This window comes from Mytilus trossulus, chromosome 8 (genome assembly GCF_036588685.1).
Source record: "Mytilus trossulus isolate FHL-02 chromosome 8, PNRI_Mtr1.1.1.hap1, whole genome shotgun sequence".
NCBI lineage: Eukaryota > Metazoa > Mollusca > Bivalvia > Mytilida > Mytilidae > Mytilus > Mytilus trossulus.
The window spans coordinates 15317277-15340558 of NC_086380.1; the positions used below are offsets into that span (position 1 = coordinate 15317277).

Genomic DNA, 23282 nt, shown 5'->3' on the forward strand with positions numbered 1-23282 from the left:
GTTATTTTAAAAATCATAAGGCCTATATAAAATACTGCATATATCTTTCCTTTCAAATATTTGTGTAAGTATGTGTAAATTGACAAATGGCACATTATGTAGTCTAAATACGGATGCATGCGTATGTGTAATTATTTATGTAAGATAAAAAAAAAAAAAAATTGCAAAATAGTTTTAAATAAAATACACATTACGAGGCTATCACCAGCCCAATAGTCTGCACTTCGGTGTTGATATGAATATCAACTGCATTGGTTTGTTTTTTTTAAACTTACTGTATTATTGTTTGCAAAAGTTCCTTTGGTTTTGGTTTGTAACCCGGAGTTGTTTTTCTTTCGATCGATAAAAACCTTTTGAACACCGGTATACTACTGTTGCTTTTTTTTCTATTAAATTATTTCATGCAAGAAAGGAATTGCAAACGTTTGTTGACATGATTAGTATCACCATAATTTTCTGATCTTTAACTTGTTATTTCTGATGTTTTCTCAGATAAAACTTCTGACCATGTATTTACTATTAACGATCAAAATGTTAGCTGAATAAAGGATATAGTCTTTGGAGTCTACGTAAACTCATGAATGTAAATTAATTAAAGTTTTCTTTCAATCAACTCACTGAAATTTTATTGCAAAGTAAACTAGAAAATGTGTATAGGATCGTTCCGAATGGTTGTACAATTTGGAAATTAGTATGGCGTTCATTATCACTGAACTAGTATATATTTGTTCAGGGGCCAGCTGAAGGACGCCTCCGTGTGCGGAAATTTCTCGCTTAATTGATGACCTGTTGGTTGGGTTGTTGTATCTTTGACACATTCCCCATTTCCATTCTTAATTTTATCATAAAAGATCATTTATTCAAATATCATTCTCCCTCTTTTTTCATTTCTTTTTACTCTTGAAATATTTTATAAGTTAAGCCTGAAACATTCCAATGAATTTTTCAAATCAGAAAATACTAAATTGCTCTATCGGATCAGTTAATTGAAAGTGTACCTCTGCTAGAATATTAGTTTTTTTGTATCCTCCAAATTCAATATTTCTAATTTCACACCATGTACTAGCAGACAAAAAGGATATATGTTACATTTTGCTGATATAAAATTTTGAAATAATTTTTGATTAAAAAAAGAGATTTATTTTACATAGCTTCAATTGCTTGTCCGGCGTTACTTTTGGTCCCTTTTTGATTTATAATGTCTCAAAATTTTGTTTAGTTTTTAGAATTTCAAATATTTTAACATCGAGCATCTCATTAGAGAAAAAGTAAAATCACAAAAATACTGAACTTAGAGGAAAATCAAATCGAAAAGTTCATTATCATATGGCAAAATCAAATGACAACACACATCAAAAAGAAATGGACAATGACTGTCATATTTCTGACTTGGTACAGGCATTTTCAATTGTAGATAATGGTGGCTTCACCCTGGTTTTATAGCGCTAAACCTCTCCCTTTGTTGACAGTCTCATCAAATTCCGTTATATTTACAATGATGCGTGAACTAAACAGACATAATAAATAATATAGTCAAAATATTGGTATAGCAGTCATAATCGTGTAACAATTTTAAGAGGAACAATTTAACAGAACACAAAAACATCTATCTACTGAGATACTTACGTTGTAATAATGTTTATCTTCTATATAAAAAAAGAGGGACGAAAGATACCAAAGGGACAGTCAAACTCATAAATCTAAAACAAACTTGCAACGCCATGTTGGTACCGTTAATGGTATCATTCAAATATTATGTTTATCTAATGTCTACTGATAAGTTTTACACATTGAAGGTATACTATTGATTAAATAGCAACCATTGATCTTTTTCAAAAAAACAAAATCTTGTTGTGATTTGGATAAATCCTCACATTGTACTCATGGACAGAACAGAATAAATATATATGAAGAAAGGGATTATCATTCTTTACAAATATTGTAAAGTGCTCAAGGCTCACATGATCTCTTGATTGGTTGCTTTAATAACTAGTTTCATTGTCAGTGCAATGTTTGCAATTACCACATTCTTACAACTTCTATCAAATTGCTTGAATTTGCCTTCTAACTTTTATAATTTATACTTTTTTTTGTGTTCTAAGTAACAACACAAGATTTTCTTGTATCATAATCAAGTTTTGAAACAAAAAATGCAACCTACTATTTTCAAATAACTTAACCAAGATAATATCGGAAGATACTTTAAATGTCATCTTTATGTATATGTATTAGTCTAAAAGTTGTCACCTTGACAAAAAAAAAACATAAACCGAAGTGTCTTTTATATTTGGTAGTTGCTATCTATGGGGACATGCAGGTGCAAATCCAGCCATTTTTAAAAGGAAGTTCAAACACAAAAAAAACGGGAGAGGGGTTCCAACCATAAGTCTTTTTTTCAAAATCATTGATCGTCAAAACAAAAATGGGTTTTCCAACCCCAGGTCACCTTGCCAATTGAAATAAAAACATGTGGTTTGATTACAAATGAGATAACTCTCCATCCAAGTCAAAATTTAAACCCTCATAGATCAAAGTACGGTCTTCAATATGAAGCATTTGCTCACTACGAACAGCATGCTATAAAAGACTAACCTAGACGTAATGCCATACTTCCTTTTAAATGAATTCCATTTGTGGATTACAAGTAGATTTAGTGGTGTAAGGAATTTGGAAAATTTAATTGATTCGGTTTTACAAATAATATGATATACAGTACAATGGAATAGTAAAAAATGTTTCCTGATTGTGAGTATGAATGTAATTCATTATTATTTAAGCGAGGAATTATCTTTTTGTTTATTTCCATTTCATATAAAAAAAAATCAAAACTGAATTTTATTTTTACAGCAAATACGTCAGTCCAGTCATTCACATCATAGTACTTCAATGTGTCAGGGAAATGTTTAACATGTTTAAAGTCAGTGCCTAACAAAAATTATATGCATAGTTAAACTAAATTTCTGTTATTATAATGTTATAAGAATATTGGATATTTCCAATCTCACTATCTACGGGGCGCCGAATGGGACTCTTGTAGTTTTGTACTCGAAATTCAATTTTGTACGGACAAAAGTCAGTTTTGTTCAACAAAAATGAGTTCAGTTTAACAAAACTTGTAGCCTACTACAAATCTAAAATTTTTGTCATACAAAATTATCTTTTAGTTGTACTTTTGTCATGACAAAATTAATTTTTGTATCACAGATTTGACTTTTGTTACCTAATTTGAAAATTGGGCGACAAAAGTCAATTTTGTATACAAATTAATTAAGTTTGGATTATGTGAACTAATTTGAATACAAAATCGACTTTTATGACACAAAATTGATTTTGTGAGACAAAAATAATTTTGTGAGACAAAAATGATGCTGTGAGACAAAATTGACAAAATTCAAAAGCCAGTCTCACAGAATTTAATTTTGTCAATTTTGTCTCCCAAGAGCCAATTTTGTCTCCGAAGAGCCAATTTTGTCTCACAAAAGTCAATTGTGTCTCACAAAAGTCAATTGTGTCTCACAAAAGTCAATTTTGTCTCACAAAAGTCAATTCTGTCTCAAAAAAGTCAATTCTGTCAGACAAAAGTCAATTTTGTATAACAAAAGTACAAAAGTCAATTTTTTCTAACAAAAGTCAATTTTGTCTCACAAAATTATATCTTGTCTCACTCATTTGACTTTTGTGTTTTAATTTCCATATCAGGTAACAAAAGTCAATTTTGTATGAAAATAAATTTATATTTGCATACCTATTCGACAAAATTAACTTTTATCATGACAAAAATGAATTGTGTCTACAAAAATGAAATTTGTCTACAAAAATGAATTTTGTCTACAAAAATGAATTTTGTCTACAAAATTGAATTTTGTCTACAAAATGAATTTTGTCTACAAAAATGAATTTTGTCAACAAAAATGAACTTTGTCTACAAAAATGAAATTTGTCTACAAAAATTAATTTTGTCTACAAAACTTAATTTTGTCTACAAAAATGAGTTTTGTCATCACAAAATTGATGTTCTCATAAAACAAGTCTGTATCACATAGTTTTGTAAGACAAAAATGATTTGTTTATGACAGAATTGAATTTTGTACAAAACCACATTCTAATATGACGTCCTTATTACGCTTTGTAAACAAAGCCGTGTTCTAATGAGCATAAAAAATATGTTTGACACATGCGAACGAACTTACTGTGTATATTAACGTTATTTCCATCGCTATCCTTTAAAATGTATACATTTAAGCAGTTTGCATAAATTTTTATCATATAATTTTATAAAACAATATATATTTACCCTGCTCATAGTTTTTTTTAACTTATCAAATATGAAATGTAATGCACAAACTCCTCTGGGAGGAAACGGGAAAAGCCAAACATTTTTACGGTATTTTCGTACGCTTCGACCTATAAAAATAATGTATTTGTCCTATTAGAATCGAAATAATTCCTTCGTGTCATGCTCTATGCTCATTTTAACATGGGTCGGCATTATATTTGACCACATTTTACACCTCGCTAACGCTCAGTGTAAAATATCGACAAATATAATGCCTACCCATGTTAAAATGAGCATAGAGCATGACACGAAGGAATTATTTCCTAAAGAGTCCCATTCGGCGCCCCGTACTATCGGCCTATCAGTAATCTGAAATGTTAATAGAGTATATGCTAAAGGTTTAAGTTTTTTTTTCTCTGTGTGTTATTTTTTATTATTGTGTGCAGTTCTCCCCTTATAATTGATGTGTTTCCCTCAGTTTTAGTGCAACCCGGATTTGGGTTTTTTTTCTCAATTGATTTATGAATCGAACAGCGGTATACTACTGTTGCCTTTGTTAGTCAATTGCTTTGAAATTGTTTATTCCTTTTAGTAATTTGAAGTTATTATTATTTTCATGATAACGTTAAGGGTACCAATGTCACAGCACTAATAATTTTCGTCTGGTTTTGTTTAATTTTGTTTGTTTCAAAATACACCTTTTAGTCAGTTATAATCACATATTCTTTCAAGCTGATAACTATGTTTCGGTGCATTTGTAATGCATTTATAGAACTCTTTGTTCTGAACTGTAAGTATGCCTAAACAATAGGATAATTCTTTTATAAGAACATGACTTTATTCATTCTTCACAATTAGGAAACACCAAATCCTTCAATTTCATTGGTCTAGAGCAATTTATTATAGTCTAATTAGAATTTGAGCTCTAGCTGTGACTTTCTTTCTGAATAATTGTTATAAAGACTGTCCATCGGGTGTTAGACAAAGTTAGCTTATTATCAAGACAAATAACACATATTGACAGTGGCAACAACTGATAAAATATGCTCGTCACATCTTTTTGAATAAAAAATTTAAATCAAAAGAGGTCTTTGCCTAGCGATTTGCATTTCAATATATATATATATATATATATATATAACAAGTCTAAAAGAATACAACATCACCAAAAACACAATAAAACGAACAATATGTTAGATATTTCGGATAACAGATATCCTTCTTCGGTAATTGCACGATGAAAAATGAATCATGTCAATTCAAATTAAGACTCTATCAAAATCTTGATTTATACAATTTAAGCGAACGCTGGAACAATTTTAAAATTTTCAAACACACCGCAAAGACTACAAAAATATGCCAAAAATAAAAAAAGTTATTTACGATGTGAACTGGCACAACTCTAAATTCCCAAAGGTGTTGACAGTTGAGATGTTAAACAACTGCGTGGAAATACAGTCCCAATAAACAGTCCTGACCGATCTAAACTGGTACGATATTTAAAATATGACAACGGTAGGGCAGTTGCATCAGAGACTGTGTATTTAAACATCTAAAAAATATAGTAATTTGATGATAAGAAAATTGAGTAATAAATGTTTACTAAGGTTAAGTAATAGAACGTGGCTGCGTACTTACACATTCTTGCCAACTGTAATCAAAACTTATATAATTCAAAAATTCCTGAAAAGTGTAAGGGTCCAGTACGGAAGCCGTAGTAACTGGCCACAAGTGATGACAGGAAATTAGTGATGGTAGGAAAAATGAGTGACTCTTCTATGTTTTTTCATTAATGCCCTCTGGGGAAACTGTCCTCAGCTTTCTTATCCAAAAACTTTCCCGAGCAAGTCTGTCGGCCTTTGACCAATCCTCGTTGTGATCTATGATAGTGATGGTAAGTTTTTTAAGATCAGCTTGGGCGTGCCCATGTGATCTTAAATGACGACTTACGGGGAGGTCGGGCTTGCATGTGTAGTCGCTACGATGACCATTCATGCGTTTGTTGAATGGCTGTTCTGTCTCGCCAACATACTGCATGCCACATCGACACTGAAGAATGTATACAACATTCTGGGTTTTGCAAGTTACATTACAAAATATTGTGTACACAGACCCAGTGGAGTGGCAAGTAAATGTTTGAGTATTCACTATTTGTTGGCAAGTCAGACATCGTTTGTTACCACACGACTTGCACCATCCTGTAGTTGAACAGCTTTTATTAGAGGAGACGGCAGCTTTTACAAATAAGTCTTTTAGACTTGCTGGTCTCCGAAAAGCTAAGACAGGAGGATCGGGAAAGATTTTGGATAATTTTGGGTGATTGGCAATACTTTGCCAATTGGCACGGATCAAACGTGAAAGGTTTGAAAAAGCGGGATTGTATGTTAACACAAATGGAACTATTTTGCTGCGCCTCTTCTTTTTGTACTGTAACAGGTCTTTGCGGCTGTTATTGTTAGCACGCGCAAACCCCTTATCTATGTCCCATTTCTTATAACCTCGTTTGATTAGAAATCCGCGAAGTTCCTGTAACCGCTGAGTGACAGCCTCCTCAGAGGAGCAAATCCGCTTTACTCTGAGAGCTTGACTGTACGGGATACTTTTTGTACAGTGTTTGGGGTGACAGCTTTGGGGAGAAAGGTACTGATGTTTATCTGTAGGTTTACAGTAGAGGTCTGTTGATATGACACCGTCCTTTATAGATGTAGTTGTGTCCAAGAAAGATATCTTAGAGTCAGATATTTCATATGTAAATTTAATTGACTGGTGGGCGTTGTTTGCATGTCTGATAAAAGCATCCAATTTTTGTTGGGATTCGATCCATTTCATGTCAACATCATCGATGAAACGGAACCAAGACAGAGGTTTGGATAAAGATGATGAAATAATATGTTTCTCTAATTTGCCCATGAAAATATTGGCGTAAGACGGTGCCATTTTCGTCCCCATCGCTGTCCCGTTTATTTGAAGGTAATTATCACCATTAAAGGTAAAATTGTTGCATTTAAGGACCAGAGTAAGCAGCTGGACTAAACATTCGGTTGGTGGTTCTAAAGTGTTGCGAGAGTCCCATATTTCCCTACACGATTGTATTCCGTCATCATGAGGTATGTTGGTATACAAGGAGGTGACATCTAAAGTGACAAGGAGGGTTTCCGGAGGAAGAGGGTTCATGGATTCCATTTTGCGAAGATAATCTGTAGTGTCTTGAATGTGAGAAGGAAGATTTTCTACATGACATCTTAAATGAAAGTCTACAAATTCGGAGATTTTTTCAGTCGGGTGGCCGTTAGCGGATACAATGGGTCGACCAGGATTGTTAACCTTGTGTATTTTAGGAAGAAGATACAATCGACCAGGCTTGGCGCCAAGCCTGGTCGATTGTATCTTCTTCCTAAAATACACAAGGTTAACAATCCTGGTCGACCCATTGTATCCGCTAACGGCCACCCGACTGAAAAAATCTCCGAATTTGTAGACTTTCATTTAAGATGTCATGTAGAAAATCTTCCTTCTCACATTCAAGACACTACAGATTATCTTCGCAAAATGGAATCCATGAACCCTCTTCCTCCGGAAACCCTCCTTGTCACTTTAGATGTCACCTCCTTGTATACCAACATACCTCATGATGACGGAATACAATCGTGTAGGGAAATATGGGACTCTCGCAACACTTTAGAACCACCAACCGAATGTTTAGTCCAGCTGCTTACTCTGGTCCTTAAATGCAACAATTTTACCTTTAATGGTGATAATTACCTTCAAATAAACGGGACAGCGATGGGGACGAAAATGGCACCGTCTTACGCCAATATTTTCATGGGCAAATTAGAGAAACATATTATTTCATCATCTTTATCCAAACCTCTGTCTTGGTTCCGTTTCATCGATGATGTTGACATGAAATGGATCGAATCCCAACAAAAATTGGATGCTTTTATCAGACATGCAAACAACGCCCACCAGTCAATTAAATTTACATATGAAATATCTGACTCTAAGATATCTTTCTTGGACACAACTACATCTATAAAGGACGGTGTCATATCAACAGACCTCTACTGTAAACCTACAGATAAACATCAGTACCTTTCTCCCCAAAGCTGTCACCCCAAACACTGTACAAAAAGTATCCCGTACAGTCAAGCTCTCAGAGTAAAGCGGATTTGCTCCTCTGAGGAGGCTGTCACTCAGCGGTTACAGGAACTTCGCGGATTTCTAATCAAACGAGGTTATAAGAAATGGGACATAGATAAGGGGTTTGCGCGTGCTAACAATAACAGCCGCAAAGACCTGTTACAGTACAAAAAGAAGAGGCGCAGCAAAATAGTTCCATTTGTGTTAACATACAATCCCGCTTTTTCAAACCTTTCACGTTTGATCCGTGCCAATTGGCAAAGTATTGCCAATCACCCAAAATTATCCAAAATCTTTCCCGATCCTCCTGTCTTAGCTTTTCGGAGACCAGCAAGTCTAAAAGACTTATTTGTAAAAGCTGCCGTCTCCTCTAATAAAAGCTGTTCAACTACAGGATGGTGCAAGTCGTGTGGTAACAAACGATGTCTGACTTGCCAACAAATAGTGAATACTCAAACATTTACTTGCCACTCCACTGGGTCTGTGTACACAATATTTTGTAATGTAACTTGCAAAACCCAGAATGTTGTATACATTCTTCAGTGTCGATGTGGCATGCAGTATGTTGGCGAGACAGAACAGCCATTCAACAAACGCATGAATGGTCATCGTAGCGACTACACATGCAAGCCCGACCTCCCCGTAAGTCGTCATTTAAGATCACATGGGCACGCCCAAGCTGATCTTAAAAAACTTACCATCACTATCATAGATCACAACGAGGATTGGTCAAAGGCCGACAGACTTGCTCGGGAAAGTTTTTGGATAAGAAAGCTGAGGACAGTTTCCCCAGAGGGCATTAATGAAAAAACATAGAAGAGTCACTCATTTTTCCTACCATCACTAATTTCCTGTCATCACTTGTGGCCAGTTACTACGGCTTCCGTACTGGACCCTTACACTTTTCAGGAATTTTTGAATTATATAAGTTTTGATTACAGTTGGCAAGAATGTGTAAGTACGCAGCCACGTTCTATTACTTAACCTTAGTAAACATTTATTACTCAATTTTCTTATCATCAAATTACTATATTTTTTAGATGTTTAAATACACAGTCTCTGATGCAACTGCCCTACCGTTGTCATATTTTAAATATCGTACCAGTTTAGATCGGTCAGGACTGTTTATTGGGACTGTATTTCCACGCAGTTGTTTAACATCTCAACTGTCAACACCTTTGGGAATTTAGAGTTGTGCCAGTTCACATCGTAAATAACTTTTTTTATTTTTGGCATATTTTTGTAGTCTTTGCGGTGTGTTTGAAAATTTTAAAATTGTTCCAGCGTTCGCTTAAATTGTATAAATCAAGATTTTGATAGAGTCTTAATTTGAATTGACATGATTCATTTTTCATCGTGCAATTACCGAAGAAGGATATCTGTTATCCGAAATATCTAACATATTGTTCGTTTTATTGTGTTTTTGGTGATGTTGTATTCTTTTAGACTTGTTATATATTATATTATGTAGTGTACTGCATCATGTTTATATGATCCATCGCCCCGTAAGATTTATCGTTGACTATTTATTCAGTCATTTAATATATATATATATATATATAAATTGAATAAATAAATTAATGTATTGAGATTTGCAAAATGTTTGTTAACTGACTTCTGTAAATACACAATGAGGAGCAATCTCATTAATATAAATCCGATTGCGAACAAAAAAATGTTCGTACAACATGATTAAAAATAAAATATAAAATTTGCTGTCACATTTGAAATTTGATTTTTGAAAACTTATCTTGAAGATTTAAAGAAATGATATGGACACTAAAAGAGACGATTATTCATTCCATATTGTTAATTTTCCTTTTTTAAACGGCGAATGTTTCTTAGGGTTCATCATACGGTGACTCGTTTGTTATGCCCATGCGTGTAGTGATGGCATAGATTTTAACTAACGTAATCAATACATCACTGTTAAATTATGATGTCAGGGATCATAAATTCTTTCATAGATACAAATATTTGAAAAGTAAATTTGGTTGAACCTTTAGAAAATTTCACATCCTTAATTCTACGATAATATTGTAATAAAATCATGGAAATCACTATTTGACCCGTATAAACTCATCGAACCTTTACACGAACTTACAAGTACACTTTTTAAGTTTGGCCCACCAATGTTTTAATTGGATTTTTAAATATAATTTACATTGGCACTACCGAAAATATCGATTTTGCCATCGGCAAATTTAATCTTTCCAACCATAAGTTCCCTGTACTGGTGGCCTACAAATTTTAAAAAAAATAATGATTAATAATATTATTAATTTTGGCAAAATTCTACTGTACACTTTAACTGCAATGGCTCGAATAACTTTAAACCACCTGAGTTCACTCGTTCATGAACCAATATCCCAATCGAACCGACCTTACGATATTTAACCAAACACTTGTCAACTACAAACAAACAACATTTTTATATGTTTGATTTTTGTACAACTCTGATAAATACATTATCCTGATTTAGAGTAATTTCTTCCAATCTGATTGGCTGGTATTGTCCTAATAAATTTCAGTACAATTTTACTACGTCAATATGAATTATCTCCCTTATTTATTACGTTAATTGGGATTATCTCCCTTCTACCATTGACCTTATTTAGATTCAATATCTAAAATATATTTGGTTGATGTTGTCATTATATTGAATTTAAATATAATAATATGTAAAATAACAAAATCATCTTGAAATTTTGTATATTGTACTTTTTTGATAGAATTATTTTAAGTTATTATAATTTGTATCCAATCTTATTGGATATTTAGACAATACAATATGTTTAAACTTATACAAGATACAAGGGGTCGATCAAATGTTCAATGAACGGGGCGTTATATAAAAAGAGTCGTGCGTTATTTCAGTAGATTGCTAAAAAAAGAAGAATTAGAACTGTATAGTTTTAATAAATATGATTGTAAAAACATACCAACAGATTTTATGAATACTGATTATATATATTTAGAAATTATTTTTCTTATAGAAAAGTTTGATTAAACAAGAACAAAGTTGTGTAAATGATATATTTTCATCGTTTTGTAAAACTGTAGAAGGTGAAATGAATGACAAACTAACATGTAAAACTGTATGTATAGGTGGTAGTAGTCTTGCAAACAAGAAGCATTTTATCAAAAAACCTTGGTGGAATGATGATTTAAACAAATTATGGGTTGATATGTGCAAGGCCAAAAAACGTGCAATAAATTTAATAATAGTGCACGTGCTTCTGAATTAAAGTCGGTTTATGTACCGAAAAATATTTTGACAGGGAGGTTCAAAAATGTAAGCGAAAGTATTGGTTTAGTATGCAGCAGGACCTGTTGTTGGAGTCAAAAGGAAACCAACAGCAGTTCTGGACAAAAATTGGTAAAATTGAGGTAGCAGAAAGCCGAAAGTCAGTAATTCCCATGGAGTTCATAGACCAAGATGGGATTGTTAGTTCAAAACTGACAGCTGTTTTAGATAAATGGAAGTCGGAATATAGTAATTTGTTAAATCAAAAGATTTCAAAGAAGGCTTCTGAAACTCAAAATCATGCATATGCGAAAAATACTTTAAATGACTTTTATTGACGGAACCCATTTCGTTTGTTGAAACAGCTAGTGTCATTGACAAAGCAAAGAAAGGCAAATCTGCTGTATTTGATAATTTACCAGTTGAAGTTTTGCAAAATAATTGCTCAACTTTGTTTTTGTAGCATTAATTTGATTTTTGCTTAAGGTTCCAAAAACGCCAGAATTATGGAACAAAATTATTATCAATTCTATACATAAAGCAAACATGACAGATCCGCGCGACCCCTTGTCTTACAGATGAATTGCATTAGCTTGTGTTTCCTATAAGCTTTATTGTAATATTTTAAACGAAAGGCTTGTGCAATGGATAGATGACAATAACATATTAGTCGACGAACAAAATGGTTTCCGTCAAAATCGAAGCACTATAGACCAATTGTCTTCTCTTACAAACATAATTGAAGTCAGAAAGAAGCTTCGTAAATCTACTTTTTGTGCGTTTATTGATTTTAAACAGGCATATGGTACCATCAATAGAAACATACTATGGTCCAAGTTAAATGTAATAGGGTGGCTGAAAATTTTTGTGCTGCTATACAGTCTTTTATTCAAATATATTATGTTCAGTACGATTAAACGGCCATTTATCAGAATGTTTTAATGTTAACAATGTTCTTAAACAAGGATGTCCATTATCTCCCTTGTTATTTAATTTATATTTTAATGACCTTGTTTCATTCTTGAAATCATATCATGGTGTGGTATTGATATTGATGATGAAAAGGTTAGTATTTTGCTTTATGCTGATGATGTGGTTTTACTTGCAAACGATGAAAAAGAATTACAAATTCTGTTAAATGCATTAGATATATGGTGTGGAGATAATTGTATGACCATTAATTCCAAAAAGTGTTATATTGTGCACTTTATAACACCTTCTGTTAATAAGTCACATGTTGAATTTAAATGTGGGTATGATATCATTGAATATTCTACTACTTATACATATTTAGGTTTAGTTTTAATTGATTTTTTATATTATAATGTAACTGCTAAAGCTGTTGCAGCTTCTGCAAATAAAGCACTTGGCCTTGTTATAGCCAAGTGCAAAATATTAGGTGGTGTTACTCATAATGTCTTTTCAAAATTATATGAGAGTTTGGTGCTTCCAATTGATGAATATGGTGCTGGTATTTGGGGTTGCAAAAAAAAATCTTTTATAAATGCCATTCATAATAGAGCTTTCAGATTTTTTCTTGAAGTGGGTAAATATACTCCAAATGCTGCAGTTGCAGGGGATATGGGATGGATACCTATCTTTCAAAAACAATGGCAATGCTTAATTCGACTATGGTGCCGTTTGAACAATATGAGTTCTGATCGTTTTAACCGAAAAATTTTCATATGGGCAGACATTAAGAGTAAAAACATAAGTGTATAAAAAATTGGAAATTTTATGTAAGGAGAACGTTTTCTGAGTATAATGCAGAACATTTGTGTATCATTACAGATTATGTTGATAGTACCTCAGTTGTCAATACTGGTATGTCTAAAATGTTTAGTAAATATGTCGAACAGTGGCAAGGCAATTTACAATCAGAGAAAGCTTTATCTGGTAAAGGTGGTAACAAACTTCGTACATATAATCTATTTAAGAACAGATTTGAAACGGAAACGTATTGTAAAATTCCAAGGCCATTTTCGCAAAGGAGTTCTTTTGCCAAATTTTGATGGGGTGTAGCACCACTAAGAATAGAAACGGGGAGATATGAAAAATTAATTTTAAAAGATCGAGTCTGTGATAATTGCCCATGTTATCTTATCGTGTCCTTTGTATGATGATTTTAGAAAAAAATATTTGACACATTTTAGTAGTGATTTTAGGTCTTTTGATGATAAACAGAAATTAGTGTTTTTATTTACAGATACAATGATTCGTAGCTGTGCCAAAGCCTGTAATCTAATATTAATGTTATAGTCTAGCTATGTCTACTTATAAAACTATCTTTCAGCCGTTAAGTCAACGAAAAACGTCATTGTACATTTTTCTTATTCCAGCTTAATATGCAGCCACCGAGTCAAACGAAATTCGACAAAAGAACGGCTCTAATTTAACCAATAACTGACACACTTCGTTGCTTCTGCCAAGTTTCAGGGAGATCAGAGAATAAGAAATAGGTTCACTATACATAAGGGATAAAACAGTTGTTAAAAAAATGTAACGTTGGACATCCGTTTTTTTCACATAGCTTTGTTGTTTTAATCCTCAAATATACTAGATACTACTAAGCATATGACCAAGAGCTATAAGGACCTAAAGGAAAACATATACTGAATTAGTTTTTATAGTGGTTACAGTAGTGTTTGTTAATATTTTATTTTGTTTTGCGGAGGAAATTTCGAAGATTCTGTTTTAAATCATAGGGGTTGTAGAAACAGCGTGCGTGACGTTTCTTGTAATTCTGTACAGAATGGCTCTCTTTTTATATTTATATATTTTTACATTTAATGTAAATTGTAATGTTGTATATATTATTGAGAGATGAGACTTAAATAAAATATTGAATTGAATTGCGTAACGAGTTAACGATTTCAGTCCCGGGCTTTGAGATGTACACCGTCTACCCTGATTCCGATGCGTGTATATGTCTTATCATCATATCGATATTTTTTTCATTGTTTTCGTCTGTTGCACGGTAGTATTCGTTTGTATTAATAAAGTAATCGGTCTATAGATGTATCTGACCTCGCTTTGAAAAAGAAAATCCCCTTTGCTAAAAATAAATCAAAATGACTAATAAAAATTAGGAATGTTTTGGATTTATATTTTCATCATATTCATTGAAAAGGTAAATCCGATACGTAATTAAGTTTCCTTTTCACAATCATCTCAAACAGTACAACGGAAACAACTTAGAGTCATATTTTTAAACAAGGGATTATGTACAAGAAAACAAAGCGTGTAAATTTTCCGTCAATGAATAATTTGTGGAAGTTTGTAAACACATTCGGTTTTACTTTTGAATATATATTGTCCTTTTATGATGTTTGTTGCTTGAAATATCATTGGAACGTCAATTTTTTTTCAAACAAGCAATCAATGATCCCAAAACTAAATAAGGAATTGGAAATGTCTGTCTGTTGTCAATATAAACGCCAGTATTAAAAATACTCCATTTATTTGTATTATTAAAATCCACGGTAAGCTTCAAATATAACGATGATGATACAACTTATTCGTTCAACTTCGTATTCTTTCAACACAGAGTCGGTCTTTTCTTGATTGTATAATGACTCGTTTTTACCGTGACCTGAGACTACTATAACACATATATATAGTAGTCTCATCCGTGACCTAAAAAAAGTACCACTTATCATGACAATTGTTTATATTTGATAACAGAAGTCAAAAGAACCACTCCTTGCATACATAATGATCATATTCAACTCTGAAATATACGCAGTTGATTTAGATCGATGCGTATGTACATGTGTCACTTTTTAGAATGTTTATATAAATACAAAAAATATATATATACATGATTTCATGTACTATATAACACATGTAATACTGACCACGTAACAAATATTGGGAAAGTCGATCAATAAACTGGTAAGTTGTGTGTTTGCTCGATTTTGTTTGTAAAATGTAAGACCGTAAAATTCAGTGATAATGAAATATTCAATTTTAATCTAAAAGTGTCTGAGAGGCAGCTGAAAATCCTCCTGAAAATTATCAACTTCCATCAAATATGCATTCTTTACTTTGTCGTATACAAACTTTCTCCATTTTACAAATTTATATATCTATCCTATTAACTTGATTGATTTGTTTAGATTAAACAGCTACTTTTCACTTGAAATCTAAACCTGTATCATAAAATACATACTATAGTGATCAAATTGTCGCTCTTCCGAACTTCAGTTAATTTGTTCTCAGATTTGTACGGCATTCATTTAAAAGTAGGGTCATTAATTTGCTTCAACTTTCGTTATTATACTGTATTTTTTTTTAATTTAAAAAATAGAGCAATTCAAAAATAGTATGTTAGTTATTTATCAGTCTGATTAAAACCAGCCCCCACTATCCACTTGCGGAAGTGGGACCTATTATTATAATTAAAGTAAAACCCAATTTTAATAAAGATAACATCAGGAAGTGTACTTTAAGAAGTTTAAAACATTTGCCAGTTATATTTTCTCACTGCCGGTTTTCTGTTACAACTTCCTATAGAACTTTTTATATATTTATATATATGTCAGAAGATCTTTGTCCGTTATGTTTTGCTTACCTATAGACACTAACAGGTAAAATGATACACACTTTCAGATCTATTACATTATGGTCCATGATGACTTCTTTATGAGTTAAGCCCTTAAATTGCTATGTTGAAAAAAATTCTTGTTTTTGCCACCTATCTCGAAAAGTATGATATACCTGGAATGTATAGGTCTATATATAGGTAGAAGCTGTATTATCAGCAGTACAAGATCTACAAAAATGACAAACAGACCGAGGATTTATTGCCAATAGAATTTTTAGTATGTCATGAGTTAATGTTCGTGGATTTGAAGTGTATTTGTTTATTGCATCGTATGCTGTCTATTTATTTAAAAAGTTGACAATTACTGTTAATTTTGTGATTTTTTTAGCACAGCTTATCTTAAATAGACTCTTTGACAACAAGTTGAGTTTTACTGTGATAAATGGACACCTATCTTTTGTAAAGACTGCACAGTGCTCTATTCTAATATGACGTGCTTCTTTCCATTTTCTTAATACAATAACATTGGTTTGCACATGCATATATTGACTTCTTGGTTTTTCTATCACTATCGCTCGAGCAAAAATAATTACGAATATAATCATGCCTGGCTACCTATGTTAAAACTACAATAAAGTATAGCTTGTATCAATTATTTCTTAATTTTATCACTGTTGGGTTTTTTGTCGTTTGGTTGTTGTGTTATTGACGTATATAGTACCCCGGGTTCCTTTATTCAAAGATACATGATTTCAATTTTAGTTATTCAAATTTATAAATTGTTTACATTTTCCAGTTTACTTAACCTCTGATTCTGTTAGAATAGGATCTACAAAATATGATGTTCATTTACTAGTTCCCTCAGTAATAAATCTGTTTGCAAATGAACAGTATGTTTTGTTCAATTTGTTAAAGAGAGCTTCCATTTGAAAATACCTGTACCAAGTCAGGAATATGACAGTTCTTGTCCATTCGTTTTGATGCGTTTTGTTATTTGATTTTGCCATGTGATTATGGACTTTCCGAATTGATTTTCCTCTAAGTTCAGTATTTTTGTGATTTTACTTTTTTCCAACCATTGTTTGGATGGAAAAAGATAAGAAGTGTTTAATCTGATAATTTATAAATATGAAAACTATACTTTTTGAAATCAAAGTCAGGTTGGTTAGCTCATATCGTCGACGTTGTTTAAATATGTTTATCATCATTACATGTATTGTATTTGATTGCCAGCTTTGCTTTTCTTCTAGACAAGAAAATAATTTACATTAGTAAACCATGGATGATGGCATTCAACCTCCAGATGACTTTGATTGGAGAAAAGGAAAGAATACAGCTGAATGCAACAGATATATGCTTGAACACCAACTTCATTGTGATATAATATTCATTGTGGGTTCTGGAGATGAGAAGCAGGAGATCTCTGCTCATAAATACATACTTATAACGCGTAGTGAGGTGTTTGAAGCTATGATAGTTGGTCCGTTACACGAACATTCAGATACGATTGAAATACCTGATGTAAACCCACATTCTTTCCGGAAGTTATTAGAGTGAGTACTAATTTTATCATTTTTTGCAAGACCCCAACATGAACAATCATGTCAACAATTAAAAATGAGAACCATCTACTCGATTTAGATTTAGGTTAAAACATTATTAACAAACCTAAAATGACAAACAGCAACCAGTCACAACCACTGAACCACATTCCACTAAATTGCATGCATGCATGGGACATATACATATATATATATATATATATTAAAACGAGTCTAAATTGAAAACTACGTTCAAACCTATGATTGCGTTGGATAAAAACCGCAATTTTTACACGTGTGCATGTCAAACAAATTTCGTTGTAGAAGGGTCTAAAAACAGCACAAACAACATTTTCCAAAAGACCAACAAAGTGAAAAAGTATATTTAAACAAAACGCATTTGACTAACAGGTCGTTTATATCTATCGGGGTTTTGTGAGCGCCGATCTATTCTGCTAACATGTATGGGACAGTCACGTTTAAATAATTACAGCATAATCTAAGGACGAATTGTAGACATATAATTGCTATATCAAATGACAATTAAGTTAGAGTGTATCAATTTTAAGAATGGTGGTTGAACAGATTTGTGATGATCTACAAAATTAAATTAACGACTTGAATATTCCGATTTCTGATTCATAGTATTACGGTTAAAATTTGTACTTCTTTTTTTATACTTTAGGTTTATGTATTATGATCAAACCAGGCTCAATGAAGAAGACGCTTATGAACTTCTGTATGCCGCCCGAAAATACCTAGTAACAGACTTAGTCAGACGTTGCTTACAAAGATTGAAAACAAAAATGTCCGTAGAAAACGTCTGTATTATACTTAGTTATGCCGACGACGATGGGACAGTAAAAATTTGCTTGGATTATATATTTCGGTATTCGCTAGAGGTATTAAAATCAGATGGCTTTAAGGAACTTTCGCCAGATAATATTAAATTAATTATATCGGACAATCGACTAGGTGCTCGAGAGGAAAACATATTTGACGCTGTTGTTTTGTGGTCTGAACGAGAATGTCAAAGACAAGGAATCGATATACTTCCGGAAAATCAGTGGAAAGTTTTAGGCGATATATTAACATTAATTCGTTATGGTAGAATGGATAGAGTTTTTTTCTTAAACGTTTGTAAAAAGTTTTTACCGCAAGAACAATATATTGATATAGTAGAACACATAGCATCGCATATTGACGAGAATATTCATCGCGGTTCGGAATCTTTGAACTTACCGAGACCATTTCAAAATTCCAGAGGTGTGCATTCGTATTTAACATGTGGAGCAGAAACTCGAACACAAGAATATTTAAGACGTCAGGGTGAAGTTCTGGACGGTACAAACGTTTCTGTCGATGGAGAACACGAATCTGCTACATCGGACAGTGATCGCAATGTTTCAGAAAAGGAGCCAATTCCATCTGTTTTCACTCGTCGATCGGATAGATTTAAAATATATCGGTTTGCTCATAACTCATATGTAAGAGGCAAAACATACGATATGCACACACCAGAATCAATATCGTTTTTGACATCACATAATGTAAATCTTCGTTCCATATATCTTTACGGAAGCTGTGAGGGGGAGGGGGACTATCATATACATTTAGAAATATTTGAAGATCTCGGTGGTCAGTTATCTCTAATGCATTCGTCAGAAAGAGATATAACAACAAACGGTTCCACAACACCATACGAGTTCGATCTTGAACCTTCTATTAGAATACAAAGTGAAAGGGTATATACAATAAGAGCATTATTTGAGGGACCTCCCAGTTATTTTGGTACAAACGGTATTTCAGATGTTTCTAAAAATGGAGTATTGGTATATTTTATTACAAATGATGAATTAGGTTTGAATTTAACAACATCAGAAGGTGGTCAATTCCCAGGACTACTGTTTGAAAGGTAGTCACAAAGGCACCAAGAGCGAACGCATGAACCGATTGCAACTCTGGTAAAAAGGAGAACACGTGATAACCCTAAATGAACCAATTATGATCCTCTCAAAGATATCGCTCGATGCATTCAAGTTAGATGCGTACGTTCTTGGCACCTGATCTGACCCTGGCAAACAGTTGAACATTGGGTAGTTGTTGCGGAATAGTTTGGGTAAAGTACCCCATAAGACCGGGTGTGTTCCTGTGTAGTTGTAGGTGTGGTTGTGGTTGGTCGGACGGGGACTGTCTATTTCATTAAGCCTCATGTCTCGGTGATCACAAACAAATAGTATGAATTAATAAGTAAGTTTTATTGAACTAAAGTCCAGACATTTGACTATCATTGATTATAACCACTTCAAAATGAACACTTACATCAGTTTGTAATATGGAAAATGGAACGTATAAAAACAACACATTAAACAGAACTGATACCAATTGCTGAGTAAATTATAAATAAGTCCCATGTTATATTTAAACGTATACCTAAGTTATAATTAAGAATTCACAGGCTATCTTCTTTGGTACATGCACAACAACGAAAATACCTTAATTGAGTAGAATATAGATATATACAAAAGTAAGTAATAAGTATAATTATACGTCTTGTTTTAAAGACCGATTCGTAACACACATCTTGTTCAAACCTAAAAGTACGTACTTTACATACATCTAAGTTATTCCCCTTACTCCTAACTTAAATTAAAGAGAAAAAGAAGAAGGAACAAAACTAATGATTTTAAATAGTTCTTAAGTTGGGTACATGTTATATTTAAATGGAATTCATCTTCACCCTCCGAATTATACAATATGGTGATGTGATGTTGTTGTTTTTTAATTTCTACATTTATGGGGCATATTTAGTTTTTTTTTTAAGTTTCTTGGATATAGCTCATTGTCGAAACATTACTTCTAGTATTAGTCAATAAGAAATCCGAGTAAAATTAATTTTGAAAAGTGTAAATAGTTCCGTGTTTAAATTCCAAAATTAAGGGCTGTGAACTTTGGCGTCAAGGTGTCTGGAATGAAGTTCGATTAGAATAATAAATTTTCAAAATCACAAAGAACCCGCCGGTCAACATTTTATAACACGCGGTAATACCAACTCGAAAGTATTAAACAGATGCGAGTATCGAAAGCTAATGATTTTGAGAAGACGGATTATCGGGATAATATGTTCAGATAAAAGATGGTATTTATAATTCGATTCAAGAGTGAAAATAAGGAGGAAAATAAAACATAATTGAAAGATTCAGACTAGATTTTACTGATTGTAAAAAGTTTTATAACTGCAAGCTTGTGAGTAATATTAAACGCAATGAATAACAGTTTATCTAATAGATTTAATTCAAGCGAATATCAAAAACATTAAAGATTATATAGTGAAAACGGAGAAACAGAATAGTAACTATGTATAACTTTATATATAATGTACAATTGTATAAATGTATATATATATATAGATATAAGAAAATTATTAAAAGATAAAAACGGTTTCAATGCATCACTAGGATTTTTAGTAAAAAAGTGATGCATTGAAACCGTTTTTATCTTTTAATAATTTTCTTATATGTTACCAGCATACGGACTTTACTTAACTTTTTCTTATATAGATATATATATGAATGTGAAAAGACGAAAAACACTTTGTAAAATAAAATCAAACTTCTTTGTAACATCTTAATAATAAAAAAACAAAACATCAACACTATATTATTTTCGTAAAATAAGTTGAAGGTGAGCAATTTATTTTTTTGCAACCATGATATTTCGTGCTTCATTAGTTATTTGTTGTAGGTTATCATTGTTATATCGTGAATTATAGAGTACGACCATTTGATTTTCAATAATATTTAATATAAAACACTCTGAGTCAAATATTTTAATTGAGTATTTTATTAAGTAAGGTTAAGGTTTATGTAAAACACCAAAGTATATAGGAAAGTATAAGGAAATACCGTGAAAATAGAGGATACCAACTTTAAGCTAGAAAAGAAAAACGACCACGAACACGTTAAACGCCAAGAATGGAGGAAATGGTTCAGTGATAAGAATTTGGGAAACAATTGGAACCGTATCAGAAGACGCACCAGAGATTAATGCTTCATACCGTAAAAACACCAGAGATTAATGCTAATTCCCCCCCAAAAAACAGAGATTAATGCTACTTCCCAAAAAAACACCAGAGATTAATGCTACTTCCCACTGAAAGAAACCACCAGAGATTAATGCTACTTCCCAAAAAAACACCAGAGAGTAATGCTACTTCCCAAAAAACACCAGAGATTAATGCTACTTACTCAAAAAACACCAGAGATTAATGCTACTTCCCAAACAACACCAGAGATAAATGCTACTTTCCAAAAAAAAAAAAAAACACCTGAGATTAATGCTACTTACTAAAAAAACACCAGACAATTGGAACCGTATCAGAAGACGCACCAGAGATTAATGCTTCATACCGTAAAAACACCAGAGATTAATGCTACCTCCCAAAAAACCACCAGAGATTAATGTTACTTCCCCAAAAAACACCACAGAGATTAATGCTACTTCCCAAAAGAAACCACCAGAGATGAATGCTACTTCCCAAAAAACACCAGAGAGTAATGCTACTTCCCAAAAAACACCAGAGATTAATGCTACTTTCCAAAAAAAAAACACACCAGAGATTAATGCTACTTCCCCCCAAAAAAACTGAGATTAATGCTACTTACTAAAAAAACACCAGAGATTAATGCTACTTCCCAAACAACACCAGAGATCAATGCTACTTCCCCCAAAAAACCTGAGATTAATGCTACTTACTAAAAAAACACCAGAGATTAATGCTACTTCCCAAACAACACCAGAGATAAATGCTACTTTCCAAAAAAAACCACCTGAGATTATAATGCTACTTCCCAAACAATTGGAACCGTATCAGAAGACGCACCAGAGATTAATGCTTCATACCGTAAAAACACCAGAGATTAATGCTACTTCCCCCAAACAAATGAGATTAGTGCTACTTCCCCCCCCCCCAAAAAAAAAACCTGAGATTATGCTACTTACTAAAAAAACACCAGAGATTAATGCTACTTCCCAAACAACACCAGAGATTAATGCTACTTTCCAAAAAAAAACCATCCTGAGATTAATGCTACTTACTAAAAAAACACCAGAGATTAATGCTACTTCCCAAACAACACCAGAGATTAATGCTACTTACCAAAAAACACAAGAGATTAATGCTAATTACCATAAAAAAACAGAGATTAATGCTACATACCAAATAATATAGAAAAAAGATAAGCGGAATATTCCAAAGCGATATTCAAAGTCGCGCTTAATTACGACAACAACAGGCATGGTACAAAACACAACATAGAAAACTAGACTGAGCAGCACGAATCAACACCAGGGTAAGATTATACTATGCACTGCAAACAAAAGAAAGTTCATAGTATAATGCATATATTCTATATAAGTAGAAGAAAACAAAGATTCAATTTTAAATTAAGTTGCCTTTTATTATTGAAGTCAAGAGCATCATACGAATTACCAATAAAGGAATCTGTCACGACATGAAAGAGAAGCATGATT

The 23282-nt window shown here is 32.6% G+C and overlaps 1 protein-coding gene across 4 annotated transcripts in view; it reads left to right on the forward strand.

Annotated features, from left to right (window-relative positions):
• LOC134728350 (uncharacterized) overlaps positions 1-21030 on the forward strand; it is a 35518-nt gene extending 14488 nt beyond the window's left edge. For 3 of the 4 annotated variants that reach the window (XM_063592934.1, XM_063592938.1, XM_063592936.1), the window contains 2 exons: positions 17460-17762; positions 18436-21030. In XM_063592934.1, coding sequence (XP_063449004.1) covers positions 17488-17762; positions 18436-19669 — 1509 coding nt within the window. In that variant the 5' untranslated portion in view covers positions 17460-17487 and the 3' untranslated portion in view covers positions 19670-21030. Of the gene's footprint in view, positions 1-14728; positions 14794-17459; positions 17763-18435 lie in introns of those variants that run through there. The other variant, XM_063592935.1, reaches the window with a different exon arrangement.
• The last annotated feature ends 2252 nt before the right edge of the window (positions 21031-23282 follow it).